General features: G+C 38.5%; 1 protein-coding gene across 1 annotated transcript in view; it reads left to right on the top strand.

The window, feature by feature from the left end:
• Positions 1-11,798, top strand: part of LOC126425130 (uncharacterized) — a 31,989-nt gene extending 20,191 nt beyond the window's left edge. Inside the window, exons 3-5 of the mRNA XM_050088073.1 lie at positions 1,808-1,856; positions 5,060-5,124; positions 8,896-11,798. Of these exons, the coding sequence (XP_049944030.1) occupies positions 1,819-1,856; positions 5,060-5,124; positions 8,896-9,755 (963 nt within the window). The 5' untranslated portion in view covers positions 1,808-1,818 and the 3' untranslated portion in view covers positions 9,756-11,798. The remainder of the gene's footprint in view (positions 1-1,807; positions 1,857-5,059; positions 5,125-8,895) is intronic.
• The last annotated feature ends 4,209 nt before the right edge of the window (positions 11,799-16,007 follow it).

Genomic DNA, 16,007 nt, shown 5'->3' with positions numbered 1-16,007 from the left:
TCATCCTGACCCACAACTTCTTCACTTTCGAAGGCCAGACATACCAACAATTAAAGGGAACAGCCATGGGTACCAGGATAGCCCCCTCGTACGCCAACCTATTAATGGGTCGCTTAGAGGAAGCCTTCTTGGTTACCCAGGCCTGCCAACCCAAAATTTGGTACAGATTTATTGATGACATCTTCATGATCTGGACTCACAGTGAAGAACAACTCCAGAATTTCTTCTCCGACCTCAACTCCTTTGGTTCCATCAGATTCACCTGGTCCTACTCCATATTCCATGCCACTTTCCTTGACGTTGACCTCCATCTGTCCAATGGCCAGCTTCACACATCCGTCCACATCAAACCCACCAACAAACAACAGTACCTCCATTATGACAGCTGCCTCCCATTCCACATCAAACAGTCCCTTCCCTACAGCCTAGGTCTTCGTGGCAAACGAATCTGCTCCAGTCCGGAATCCTTGAACCATTACACCAACAACCTGAAAACAGCTTTTGCATCCCGCAACTACCCTCCTGACCTTACAGAAGCAAATAACCAGAGCCACTTCCTCATCCCCTCAAACCCAGAACCTCCCACAGAAGAACCCCAAAAGTGCCCCACTTGTGACAGGATACTTTCCGGGACTGGATCGGACTCTGAATGTGGCTCTCCAGCAGGGATACGACTTCCTCAAATCCTGCCCTGAAATGAGATCCATCCTTCATGAAATCCTCCCCACTCCACCAAGAGTGTCTTTCCGCCATCCACCTAACCTTCGTAACCTCTTAGTTCATCCCTATGAAATCCCCAAACCACCTTCCCTACCCTCTTGCTCCTACCCTTGTAACCCTCCCACCACCACCTACTCGAGTCCTGTAACCCGGAAGGTGTACACGATCAAAGGCAGAGCCACGTGTGAAAGCACCCACGTGATTTACCAACTGACCTGCCTACACTGTGACGCATTCTATGTGGGAATGACCAACAACAAACTGTCCATTCGCATGAATGGACACAGGCAGACAGTGTTTGTTGGTAATGAGGATCACCCTGTGGCTAAACATGCCTTGGTGCATGGCCAGCACATCTTGGCACAGTGTTACATCGCCCGGGTTATCTGGATACTTCCCACTAACACCAACCTGTCATAACTCATTCAACAACATCTTTGCCTTTGTACTTCCGCCTCGACCGACATCTCTGCCCATATGTGCGGATGGATATGTGTGTGTATGCGAGTGTATACCTGTCCTTTTTTCCCCCTAAGGTAAGTCTTTGCACTCCCGGGATTGGAATGACTCCTTACCCTCTCCCTTAAAACCCATGTCCTTTTGTCTTTCCCTCTCCTTCCCTCTTTCCTGATGAAGCAACCGTTGGTTGCGAAAGCTTGAATTTTGTGTGTATGTTTGTGTGTCTATCAACCTGCCAGCGCTTTCGTTTGGTAAGTCACATCATCTTTGTATATATATATAGCTACTATGTTTTGTCACTATTAATAGTTATCCTGTTAATTGTAAACCTAGAACTGTACTCTCCAGGATATGATTTACTTCATTATTCACTCCCTGACCTGAGCATTTAACCATTACTATTATATCGTACAGAAACAAACAAAACAACTTTAGTGGTCTGCTATTTTGAAGCAAATCATTAATGTGTAATAGGCCTAGAAGTGAGCTCTTTTTCAAACTAAGTTACTGTTTATCAGTCAGGTGGCAGCTCGTTTTCTGTTGTGTGAAACTGTAAAGCTACCTGTGGTTTGTAGTATTACTGCAATATATAATCCTCAACTCATAATTGTTCTTTTACCGATTTCAGATGATGCGGTGATGTGCATGGTTATGTCTCAAGACAGAAAAATGGCAAGGTAAGTATTTTATATTGTTCTAAACACTCCCTCAGCTTAACTAATATGAATAGTTATACACATGTTGTGTTTGCCATTACATGGAGAATTTTTCCAATCACTCCATTACTGCTTCTTTGTTAATTGAGAAAATAATATTGTAGATTCTAGTACTTCGCACATGACAGCAACAGGAATATTTTATTTGTAGGTGTACAGATTGTTTTCAAATGAATGATGCTGTTTCAACGTGTAATGAAGAACTTGACTCTCATTGTAACTCATAGACAGCAACTGACTAAATTTCGGATGTGCACTATACGGCCAGACTGAATGTTCTCTGGGTGACAGCAGGGTTAAATAAAGGCGAGCAAAATATGGTACCTCTACCTACTTGTTTTTGAGTAGACTGAGTAGCAAGAGAACTGAGCGAGTACAGATGGGGTCACAGTACTAGCAAGGAGACCACACAACAATCAGATTTTTGTATTTTTTTATTTTTTTATTTATGGTACATGAAGTTCATAACTAAGAAACTAATCAACCAAAGCAGTTTGATGCAACTCTCAACATTTCTAGAGAAAATCGACTTTGAAATTCAGTAATTCATGGCAGAATCTGTTGATGGATAACATGGCTCTGTAGTAGAAAGCTTGCCTACAATCTGGGTGGCTCAGGTTCTATTCCCAGCTGTTGCAAGTTTTTTTAACAATTTTGTGTGTTCTGTTGGCATTTCCTTGAAGCGTAAAATCTGTAAAGATGGGGAAAAAAAGAAAATTGGTGGTGCACAGTACTTGTAGGTTCTGGTTCAGATTTCGTTTTGGTCTTTTTCCCTGCTCAGATCTAATACCTACATCATTTAAATATAAACTTCATCCAATGTATGCTAATTAACACATATCTAATTGTCAATTTTTTATTAAAAAAATCAACAGCTTGTCATTTCTAAATACATTTTACACACAAAATATAAATTCTTAATTATCACTCTATTATAAAAAAAATTGTTAACAAAAAATTACAGATTAATTTTTTTTCATCATTATGTATTTAACATTTCACAGAAATGCTCATAGAACGTGCGCCAGTGTTTGAAAATTTGCAGCAGCTGGGAATCAAACCCTGGCCATCATGTCACGGGTGAACATTATACCACAGAGCAATGTGGCCCATCTGCAAGTTAGGCCATGAATTACGGATTAAATAAAGATGCTCGGAAAATTTCAAGTTTGATTTTCTTGAGAATTTTTTAGAGTTACACCGAATTGCTTTTGCTGGTTGATATTTGAGTTCTTTATTTCACATACTATAAATGTAAACAATTACAAATATCTAATTGTTGTGCAGTCTCCATGTAAGTGTACACAAATTTGAGAATTCTGTCAGTTTTAACACATACTACATATTCCTGAGTCCACTGTTAGCTCTCCTTCCCTCTTTCCTGATGAGGCAACAGTTTGTTGCGAAAGCTTGAATTTTGTGTGTATGTTTGTGTTTGTTTGTCTGTCGACCTGCCAGCACTTTCATTTGGTAAGTCACATCATCTTTGTTTTTAGATATATTTTTCCTACGTGGAATGTTTCCCTCTATATATATATATATATATATATATATATATATATATATATATATATAAGCGCTGGCAGGTCGATAGACACACAAACAAACACAAACACACACACAAAATTCAAGCTTTCGCAACAAACTGTTGCCTCATCAGGAAAGAGGGAAGGAGAGGGAAAGACGAAAGGATGTCTTTCGTCTTTCCCTCTCCTTCCCTCTTTCCTGATGAGGCAACAGTTTGTTGCGAAAGCTTGAATTTTGTGTGTGTGTTTGTGTTTGTTTGTGTGTCTATCGACCTGCCAGCGCTTTTGTTCGGTAAGTCACCTCATCTTTGTTTTTATATATATTTTTTCCCACGTGGAATGTTTCCTTCCATTATATATATATATATATATATATATATATATATATATATATATATATATATATATATATATATATATATATATATAATAGAGGGAAACATTCCACGTAGGAAATATATATCTAAAAACAAAGATGATGTGACTTACCAAATGAAAGTGCTGGCAGGTCGACAGACACACAAACAAACACAAACATACACACAAAATTCAAGCTTTCGCAACAAACTGTTGCCTCGTCAGGAAAGAGGGAAGGAGAGGGGAAGACGAAAGGAAGTGGGTTTTAAGGGAGAGGGTAAGGAGTCATTCCAATCCCGGGAGCGGAAAGACTTACCTTAGGGGGAAAAAAGGACAGGTATACACTCGCACACACGCACATATCCATCCACACATACAGACACAAGCAGACATATATATATATATATATATATATATATATATATATATATATATATTATGATTGTGTGAGGAATTTAGTCGCTACTAAATCAGCTCCCCTTCTGCAAGTGTATAGTATGAGCATGTAGTAAGAAAAGAAGAAAAGGAACAAGCAAAACATGTGTCACTGTTACAAGGCTTTAGGGCTGCAGACTGAGAACCGTTTACTTTGATACAGAAGAGGGAAAATCATGCAGCAAAATATTTGTCCCACTCACAAGTTAATTATGGATACTGATTACACAATAAAAGCAAAGTGAAATAGTTTTCTGTTACAGATCCTGTCTTGTATAATTTCTGAAGCATTTGTGTGTGTGTGTGTGTGTGTGTGTGTGTGTGTGTGTGTGTGTGTGTGTGTGTGTGTGTGTGTGTGTCTGTGTGTTCAAAGAACAGGTGTTTCGAAGAATAGTAGCTATTTAGCAGTATAGTCACTGATGAAATGTTTTATTTCCATGTGACAGCAATATTCTGCAAAACTGAATTGTGATTATTCAGTACAGATTTAACATTGAGTAGTGACCTCCTTTCTTCTTCCACTTTTTTTTTTTAATATGAGTAATGCTTTTACCTTTCTTAAGATGTGATACAGTTTGAACCTGCTTCCATGTCATGTGGAAAATTGATATGAAATTGGATAGATTGCTACTCACCACACAGAGAAGACTTTGAGTGATAGATGGGAACACTGAAAGATATCTGTTGGGTATTATAAGCTTCAGAAATCAGTTGTTCTGTGTGTTGAAGAATACGTTTGTACAGCACGTTGGAATTTTGGGTTACAGTTTTCATTCTTAAGCAGCTTTGTTACTAGAATCAATTGTATTGTGACTCAGTTATGATGGTGAATTATTTCTTCTACAGAGTACCAGCAGGAAGGGATAGAGAAAAGCATCGGTCTTCGAGCCCAAAATTGCGAGGCTCTGGAGGTAAGAGGGGTCTCATTGTAACAGATTTCAGGGAAAATGTTCAAAAACTATAATGTTTTTAATATTACTTTGATATATGAAGTGCTTCAAGAGATATTTATAAGTTTGCCTGTGTTCTTCCACACACGGAAACTTCTCATTGTTTACTGTAATATAGTGTTTCATCTTTAACATTTTCTGTCATTTACTCCTGTGAGTGACAGCCACCCAGTATTATGTAGTCTTCCTAGACTGCAGAATGTACTGTGGGAAATAAGTAGTTGTGAGATTGGAAAAAGTTCAGACCACATCCATTTTCAAAAAGGATTGTTAGACATAGGCACATAATTTTAGACATACATTGGTGCTATCAGTGTGCATGTTTAATACATGCATAGTGGCCTTTTTGGAGAAAAAAAGTCCCCTCTATAAAAATCAACATGGACTCTGCAAACAGAGATCACTTACTTATTATTGAACCAGATTTCTGACCGAGTTCAGGATTTCTTAGCATATAGAACTCAACACAATCAACAGGTCTAAAAGTAATTTCAGGAATTTTGAAATTATCTCTACCAGAAATAAAAGATAGCCTCAATACTTCCACTGCGTAAGAAGGCAATAAACAAGATGTTAACAACAACAGAGAAATTTCTTTTATACCAGTTGTGTGGGAACTATTTTCAGAGATTGTACAAAACGAAGTAAACACAGCACTGGAGAGTCATTTTGTCAAGATATCAAGGTGGTTTTAGAATGACAGAGCCTCTTCTGTACAAATATTTATTCTAAAGCCAGTCATTCACCACAGATTACTGAATTCAGAAGACACTGTAGTAATGGTTGTGGACTTCAAAAAGGCCTTTGATTTGTTTAATGGAGAAAATAATCCAAGAATTTGGTGTAAAGTTTAAATAGTTTAAATTGGCAAATATGTTTCATGAAACACAGATGCAGTATCTGAAGTTAAATTTATGAGAGATATGTGTCAGTCCATCGAAATAAACAAATGTATGGCAAGGTTATGCCTAACCCCCATTCTTTTTAATCATGTTCTAGAAAAGACCGTGAGAATTTGGAATAATAAACTGAAGGAATATAAGATTTCACCAGTAACGAATGGATTTGTAACAATTATTAAAAACTCACCAAAACTTTTGAAAATAGATATTGGCCAAAAAGATAAGGTTAAAAAATTTAAATATCTTGGGGAGATGATCCAAGAAAATGACTTGGAAAAAGCTGCTAGAGAGGAAAAACACATGGGTGGGGCATACGGAATAACTAAAGATTTTTATAGCAAAAGATGTCTGTCTAAAATTGCTAAAATAAGGGATCACAATACAGTAGTGAAACCACAATGTCTATATGGAAGGGAATGTCTAGCATTAAACTATAATTTAGATAAACAAGAAACATTAGAAATGCAAATGATTAGGAAAATACATGGTGTTCAGCGAAGAAGTCCCTGATTTCAACATTAAATATCTCGAAAACTAAGATCGACAGAAGAATGCAACAAATGGTGTGTTTTGTTTGAAAGCTGTAAGAATTTTATACATAATGTTTTGAAATAGCTCGAAAGCTGCTAACAGATGGTGCTGTACGCTGTGTAGTCCTTACAGTGTCAATGTGCATAATTAAACTCGTACTATGCAAACAGACCTTGAAATTGCATCACAATCAGTTCAAAATCTCCACCACTTGTAGACCGGAGATGGTGCAAATGAAAAATGGATTCAGATGCCAAGCAGACCGCCAATTCTAGCTCTTAGAGTGTGGTGGGATGGTTCCTATAGATAGTTTCTTTCAATGTGTCCCACAAAAAGTAGTCCAAAGGTGTAACATTGGGCACACATGGAAGTTAATCCATCCCTGGCCAGTAAATGTATAATAATCCGACACAGTGACTCAATTTGTGAAGTATTCATCCCCATCGACGCGCAGGTCGCCGAAGTGGCGCCAAATCAAAAGACCTGCACCAGGTGAACGGTCTACCCGACAGAAGGCCCTAGCCACACGACATTTCATTTCATTTTTTCATCAAGAAAGCGAAACACCTGTTTGGTGCGATGTAATCTGGCCCTATATTGCGTGAACCTCTTGGTGCCTAGTTGATCCTAGCTCTATGACAGTAAATTTATGCAAAGTTGCAACGTGACATTCACTAGCTGCAACTCGCATGAAAAAAGCGCCATCAATGCCTCTGCTCCATACCACAAGCCAAACAGTAACTTTGGGAGAATACAGTGGTTTTGCTTCACACAAATGGGGATATTTGGAACCTCAAAATAACTAGTTTTTTCCTTCAAGACTTCATTCAGGTGGAAGTGTGCTTCATCTGTGAACCACATGCAGAACATCAAATTCTTCGATATCAATTGGTGTGAGAATTCGGTTCACAAAGCCATCCCTCTGTTGCCCATCTCATACTGGTGTGGCCTGATGGCTTTGGATTTTGAACGGAAGTGTGTGTAGGCTCGGTCTCAGTATTTTCTGCATGCTGGAACACTTCAGACCTTCTGCTGCAACTCTTTGGATAGATAGGGCTGAATAATTCCAGAAACCATGGCAATATTTTCAGGGGTAACTACAGTTTGCTTGGAGTCAACATTCCCAGCTAGAGTGACAACCAGTCCACCTGTCGGTTGCAATTTGGCAAGAGCTTGTGTATAGTTTTGGAACATTAATCATGTTTGAAAACTACACTTTATTGTTGTAGGACTGTGTTCTAAACTGTGGTATCCAGTACCAGAAAACTCGTCGTTGAATGGAATAAGCTTGTGTATAGTTTTGGAACATTAATCATGTTTGAAAACTACACTTTATTGCTGTAGGACTGTGTTCTAAACTGTGGTATCCAGTACCAGAAAACTCGTCGTTGAATGGAATATACAATTTCAACCTCTACCTTGTGTACACTAACCTCCTTTCATGTTTCAATGGTGGAACTGATCACGCTGAGTGCAGTGTATTATTTATAAACAGTATGTCGTGTGATTACAACACCATCTGTTATCAGCTTCTCGAACTATTTCAAAACTTCTGTCTCACAGTCTTGCCACTTTCACAATAAATGTACTGTTCATTCACTCGTCTGCCAATCTTAGTTTTTGAAATATTAAAAACTGGGGGCTCCTTTGCTGGACATCCTTTATTAGTCCCATGGAAGGCTGGAAATTATGAAGTAAGCTGAAATTCGTCAAAGCATAGAAAACAAAAAAAGATAAAAAGAAAACTGATATTTTTTTGGACATTTGTATCAAATGCAAGACAGTGGATTAACCAAAAAGATCTTGAAATATTTGTGGGTAAGAAGTAAACAAGAAGTTGGACCAGAAGTAAAAAAGTATTTAGGCAAAGAGTAAATATGAATGGATTCTGAGGTAGGAGAGTGAAAGGGTTGATCTGAAATGGTCAGAAGAAAGGAAGGAAAAACACAGTGAGAAAGTGGAGGAGGATAGGAAGAAAAGAATAATGACTAAGGAATTTAAGCACCTCAAGTAAATGATTCTGCAGATAATGTCATAAGATCTGTAGGATGTTTGTGGATGATACTGTCATCTGTAGGAAGCTTGAAACCTAAAAGGTCTTACTATGGGTGGAAATTTTAGTGAAAAGTATAGTAAGGTTTAAGCTTTCACATACAATAATTTATTTCAAATGCATTCACCTTTTCTAGTATAAAAATGGCATTTATTTAACAAACACAAGTTGTAGTTCCTGATGTGCCTGGGACTACAGTTTGCTGTGTAGGTAATCTGATTATAATTTTTTGTTCTTTCAATATAGGTGCTGGGCACTCATCTTCAGGAAGAGTAGGGAAGACACAAGTGAAGAAATCTGCTTCAGACCGGAAACTCGAGTCTCAAAAATTGAGATTAGCAGCTAGAGAAATAAGATCCGACCGACGACACGCAGTTAAGAACAAGAATACGTCGAAAGTACAAAAGCAGGTTCCGAAAGCCGACAGTACGCCAACAGTTGCAGGGGGAGAGGAGACTGAAGATGAAGCGCTGTACAAACAGAATATGTTGATAACACCAGATTCGGAGCGAAAATGTTCAGCACGTGAAATCGAAAAAATCAGAGAAGCACTCGTAGACGCTCTTGAACCTCTCGAGGACGGGTGTTTTCCACAGTTTTACAATTCGAACAATTCGCAGGGTGTTCTCATCCTTACGTGTGCCAACGAGCAGACAAAGCAGTGGCTGGAGAGAACTGTGCCCCTGCTGAAGCCGTGGGATGGTGCGAAGCTCTGCGTAAAGCCTAAAGGGGAAGTGGCACGAGGGACTAAGGTACTATTTAAGACACCAAAGTTGTTTGCCAAGACAGACCCTAAAAAAATCTTGCTGATGCTCAGCACTCAAAACAAGACTCTAGAGACCAGGACGTGGAGGAACGTGAGTGCGAAATCCGATTCGTCAGGCCAGACTCTGGTCTACGTAGTTGACAATCGGAGTCTCGAAGCCATCCGAGCCTTGAAGAATAAAGCGTATCTCGGATTAGGCAATGTCGAGTTAGTTATCTTAGATGAGGAGGACAGCAAGCAGCCCTCTGTAGATGCAGACGTGAAAATTGAGGCGGAAGATGGCAAGGACACCTCCGTAGATACCGACACGGCTCCTGCAGAAAAATCTGAAGTGTTGTGATGTTCGTATTTGAGAAGCAGCCACAAACATTTAGACAATTGTTGCTCGAATACAGCAGATCCGGAGAGAACTTCATGTGAATTCAGTGTCCTCGTACAGTGTACCGAGGAGGACAGTGCGTGTGCCTCGAGCTGCTTCCAGCTACAGTGCAACCTTGTTTATTTGGACTGTGTGAGGCCAGAAGTAAGCCTACAAACCAGGAGAATGTGGTAATACAAATAATGTTGTTGTGGTCTTCAGGCCAGAAACTCACTCGGTGCCTCTCCCCATATTAGTCTATCCTGAGCGAGTCCTTTTATTGTTGTGTAACTACTGCAACCTATATGCATTTGATTCGACTCACTGTTGTCGAGCCTGAGTCTCCCTCTTCAGTTTTTATCTCTCACACTTTCCTCAGTTACCGAGTTGACTATTGTTAGATGCCTCAGGACGTGTGCTGTTCACTGATTTCACTGATCTCTTCCATTAGTCGAATTGTGCCATAATTTTCTGTCATTCCTGACCAGAGTCAATACCTCTTCATTGATTTTTCATTCTGTCCATTAGATCTTCAGCATTCATTTGTCACACTACATTTCTAAAGCTTGTATTAACTTTTTATCTGTACTGTTATTGCCCTCATTTCACTGTGATATAAGGCTACTCTCTGCACCCTTTACCCTTAAATTTATGTGATATGTTAACATATTTCTTTTTGCCAGGGAAGCTTTTCTTGCTTTGTCAGTCAGCTGTCAGTTATTTTCCTGCCTAAATAGCAAAATTTGTCTGCTTTTAGCATTTCATTTCCTAATCTGATTTCCCCCAGCATCACCTATTGTAAAGGAAATGCACTGCCTTATGCATCTTTACCTTTTATTTATGTTCCACTTATAATCTATTTCAGAGGCATTATCCATACTATCAACTGATCTTTCAAGGCTTATAACAACAAAACATACTGTATGGTTCATTCTGATGTAAAACTATGTAACAAACAAGATTTTACAGTGTGTTGAAAAACAAAAACTGTCCTCTTACTGGTACTTTTTTTAAAAAAATGTATGCCACAGTGTGTGCTGCCTCCCTCGCCCCCTGCTGCACTTTGTCTGTCACAGTACCACAAGCACCCACTGATGTTTTCCATACCTATCTCACAGCTTCCATTTATGTATTATATGTTTATAGAAAATCACCTGAGCCAGATCAAACACAGTTTCTGCAAATTGCATACTCAGCATTATATTTAAAAGTCATTTAACGTAAGGAATGAAAATAAAATTTTCATGAAGAACTAATAGGAGTAGGTGAGAGCTATAAAAACGACGATGTATTGTAGCAGCGACACGTTATATTTCAGTGTAGCTGTTATGTGACAGATGTGCACAATTCTCAACATTTCCTCCTTATTACAAACTTTCCAAGGCACTGTACGTTATGTCTTTCCAAAAAAAATAAAGTGAAATGCAAGTTTTTCTTTATTCGTTTGTTAATTGCAAATGCACAGTTACCATTGAGGAAATGCCTCTCAGTAAGTTATGCACCGCTAACGTCTGTGCTGCATGCAGTTTGTGGTATCCAGTGGTCCTGATAGCATAATGCAACAGAGAGCAGTGGGTTGGGGGCTCTGAGATTAATTTCTGCTTGGGAAAATGTTGAGTTTGTGAAAAATAAACCAAGGCAAATTTCTTCGCTAGGCAATGAAAACCTCGTAACTCAAATTGGTCAAATTTTACAGGAGAAACACAAAACTGATTATAGAAATCACATGGGGACCTGATTAGTCAAATGTAGTGGTTTCTGCTACACAATATGGATGTGGTCATTGGTACATAAGACTTTATTATGCACTTCAAATTGTCTGCCGGTTTTTGGAGTTACGAGGTTTTCAGTTATTTTTTTGGTAGTGATGAAGATAAGAGGCATGTAACAAGTGCACGGTTAAGAACTGAAATGAATGAATGTTTAATTTGTTTTAAAAAATACTTACTTAAACTTTGCGTTATATGTGTATTATGAAACATCTGTAAGGATACATTGTTGCAGATATTGATCAAAATATTAGAATCTGGATGTTAATAAATTACAGTGTTTAAAAAACATAGAAACAATGTTGTTAGCTTTAATTAAACTTTTATTACTGTAAACATCTGTGCAGTTTATTAACATTTATTATTGTTACTATTACTGCTACTATCACAGTCATAGGTGGCTGTAAACAAGTTTATTTTCAGCTGCATTTTTTTAGGCACAGACAAGTTCTCTCATTACAAATGTGAGGCAGTGTGTCATAAAATGAATGCATATCCTTAGGAAGGACCAGCTTTAGTTGTTGCAAATGCGTAAACTTTTCTGCACTGATCTTTAGTGGTGAACTGTAGAGAGGGGGCACTGTAAATGAGCTGGGTATGTTTGACATCCTTCTTGGAAGTGGTTCCCATGTATTGCTGAATTTCAATTTATGTACCATTATTCCAGAGGGATCGTACTTAAGACACCAGATATCAGTCACTGTTGGATCCCCAATTTTGGATCCTAGCCGAATAGACAAATAAAACGTGAGTTTATCATAGGACTTGAAAAATGTGTGGTCCAAATAATTGACAACATAAGGTCTAGGACTTTGTCTTGCGTTAGTACAAACTCCTACATAAGCAGCAGAAGTATAAATGGTCTGTTTTTTAACTTCCTTTCTATGGTGGAGTACATAGAATTACACTCCATTTGAGTGTGACCTTTCTCCAGAAATTTTTGCACTATTGTAATGTGTTTCTGATTGGCAAGATAAGCCTGTGCATTACTCATGACTGAGTTTCAATTCTGGTACGTGCATCCGTCACTATATAAAATAGCTTCTGAATGTTTCTATAAAATGTGTGAGTGTACTGGCAAATTCCTAAGCTGTTGGTCCACCTTCTCTCGCGCCAAAGGTAACAATAACCATCATTACTTTTTAAATCATAGATGGTAAATTTGTGGACCTTTAGTTTGCTTTTATAGTACAGTGCAGATGCTTTTAGTCTCGGAGAAAGCAGAAGTGCTGGAAGGTCCATAGTAAACACTCTAGCTGGTCCTAATTTATCACTATTTTTCGCTTCCCTTGCCTCAGTTTTTCGGGCCATATGCAAAGAGTATTCATTGTCTAGAGATTTCCTGTCTAGTGAGAACAACAAAGATCACACTGGTCCTTTTTAGGCGAAAATAGGGTAAGATTATTTTCATCGAATACCTTGCAGAACTGTTTGTAAGCAGCTGGGATTTGTCCTCTTTTCTTGCAAAATTCTATGTATTTCCTATGTAGTTCTGATTAACTCTGCCAGTTAGGTTCCAAGTAGAGTTTTGTGGAAGAATGACGCCAGTAATGCGATTCCAGTTTTGGCAACTGTGCAAAAAAATCTGATGCTGATTGTCGTCCACCTGAAACTTTCGTTGGTCTCTCCTGCATTTGAGGCCCTTCTGCAAGCGTTCTTCCTGATGCACTAGATGCCCATGTTCTGACACTCCATTCACCTAAGCACAAAGTATTCAGAAACATAGTCTTGCAGACAGATTTCTGTGTCCTTCTATTACAAAATTGTAATGTAGTGTGCTATAGCAGTGAGATTTATTAGATTCTGAATTATTTCTGCGTCTTTTAACTGGAACGTAGTAGACATGGCTTCTAACAAAAAAATTTCTTTCACCCTAAGACATATCCTGCCAGAAATTATTAAATATTAGCTGTCTGTGCTCTTCTGTAATATCCTTGCAAGTCCTGTTCCTATTTAAGGAAGAATGTTTACAAGTACATCGTGGTTTCATTTCCCTCCTACTTCTGCTCATTGTTGGACTCTTTTTGCCAAACTCATCTTTTTGCCTAAATAATCCTGTACCCTCATACATTTTTCTTTCTGCTAACTTTGAAGTGGTTGATTGCTTTTCCTTTTACAGTGCTGCTTAGTACTTTTTACTCCCACATCAACTTCATCATTGTCATCTTCCGTGCTGTTGTTACTGCTATGGTCATTTTTGTTTTTATCGGGATCATAAACATCACTACTGCCACTGAAGATATCATCCTTGCTGCTGTGTTCGAAAAGACTTCCAAACTTAGAAGTGGAATTCGCCTCTGTATTGGCTTCTTTTTCTGCATTATCCATAGTGTAAACAATAATGTCATCAATAATATTTAAATAATTTAATCACCTCAATTTCAAACAAGGATCTTAGTTGAAGTTACAACAATATAAACTACGGTTTACCTTCATTTTGTAGGTCTACTCTTTCTTTTGGTGCAGGACAAGGAGGAACCTGACTAGAATCTTCTTCCGGTGATTTTATATGATATGACCCTTTGTCGGCTTGTTTCACAAGGTGAAGAGTGAATTTACTCTTTTTACCCATAGCTGGAAACAAAGTAGTTACTGTAGAATGTATAGGATTCTGTTAAGTTCTAAAATTAAAACCTCGTATGTACTGAGTGCTGTCGGCTTTACGTGTGATGAAAAACTCGTAAATCAACATTGTATTTAACAAGGTCATTATTAATTCTGTATATTAAAATGCAATACACAAATACCTGGAAATACTAATGTGTACCTGTAGCAATAAAGCAGTGTTGGGTCTGTCAGACAGAAAGGTTACTGTCACATCAGAAAACATTTTAATCTCGGAGCATGTGTTCGCCCTGCGCACTAACAATGGCGATTACCGGAGATGCGAGGTTTACAGCACAAACTACATATCACTAGAGATGTGAGTTTTTCATTATTGCCGATAGATGGCGACACTGTACAACGCTAAGAAGGAAGGTTTCAACAGGCTATGTGGCATAATTGTCTACATTAGGTTTTCATTGCCTAGCAACGATTTGTGCCAGACTGAGACACGAACTGAAGTTTCCTGCTTTTCATGAGCAGCTGCCATAACCCCCAGGCTACCTGAGTATACATCCACGTGGGACTCAGACTTTCACTTTCACCGTCCCTGGTCTTTTTGCCAATTGCGTGTCTAGCATTTTTGACTGGTTTTCATTGACATCATTTCATGTCATTCCGTCTTCATTGAATCCATTGCCATTGATCCATTCTTTTCATTTCAGTGACCATAATTTGATTGATATACATGTGTAACTAATAAGAGATGGAGCCTCTTGCAGTGTGGCAAATTGCAATGCAATAAATGCAGTTTTAAAGAACTGGCTTGGACCGGATAAATTTTATCATTATGTTTTAATTGCAAAACCAATGTGCTTTAATTATTTAATAATCTTGCCCATTAATATACAATGCAAGTTTATTCCCAGTGTGACTAATACCAACGTTGTTGTGATTTTACCCAGTTGACCTATATCCCTATTTGCAGTTCTTGTTCCTGTGTTTGATTTGTGACGATTCTTACAAATTATTGACGGTGAAAACTAGCACTGCATCCACTTCTTGCTTTTTCTGAGAAGGGATAAATATGTTACAGTCCTCCTCAAAACATGGTTTTTGTTCTACAATTACTTGCCTGGGTAATTTGTCAGGGTTGAATTGCCAGACGTTTTTGCTATACAGATGCACAGTTCGGGTTCAGTTTCTTGTAACACACTGATGCCTTCCAGTCTAAATATCGAACATATGAATACTCCGTGTCACAAAAGTTCCAGGACAGTATTAAAAAAAAAATAGAAAATTGCACTTATTAAGTAATGATCCTTGTTCCTATCTAAGTAGTCCCCTTGGCTATCTATACACAGTTGCCAATGTTTCTGGAAGTCATGGAAGCAAGCAGGGAAATTTTCAACTGTGATGCCTTCAGCCTCATTTGTCACAGCCTGTTGAATGTCTGTGATATCTTAATGTAGCTTTTCTTTGTGCTTCTTCCCTCACGGAAGCAAGAAAAATCACAAGGCGAGAGGTCAGGCGAATATGGCGGATGTGAGATGACAGTAACATAATGTCTGTCCAGATACTCGATTACAATAAAGCACTATGGGGGTCTTGCATTGTCATACAGTAAGAACCAGTGCTGAGAGAGCTGCAAATCAGAGTGGCAACATCGAATTGCTTGTCGCAAACGTTTCAAGGCTTCGATGTAAATAGTTTGGTTCACTGTTTCAACTGGAGGAACATATTCATGGTGAAGTAATCATTTATTATGTAAGGATCGGATCAACATTGTGTTCACAAAGGTTGCCGTGTGACTTTCTTCGATGCTGGTGATCTGGAACTCCATCACTCAGCATTTTGATGCTTTGTGTGAATGTCATACTGGTAGCACCCACTTTCAGCCCCAGCAATAATCTTGACAAAA

The sequence above is a fragment of the Schistocerca serialis genome, chromosome 10, assembly GCF_023864345.2.
Source record: "Schistocerca serialis cubense isolate TAMUIC-IGC-003099 chromosome 10, iqSchSeri2.2, whole genome shotgun sequence".
NCBI classification, from domain to species: Eukaryota; Metazoa; Arthropoda; class Insecta; order Orthoptera; family Acrididae; genus Schistocerca; species Schistocerca serialis.
This window is presented reverse-complemented; position numbering and strand designations above follow the sequence as displayed.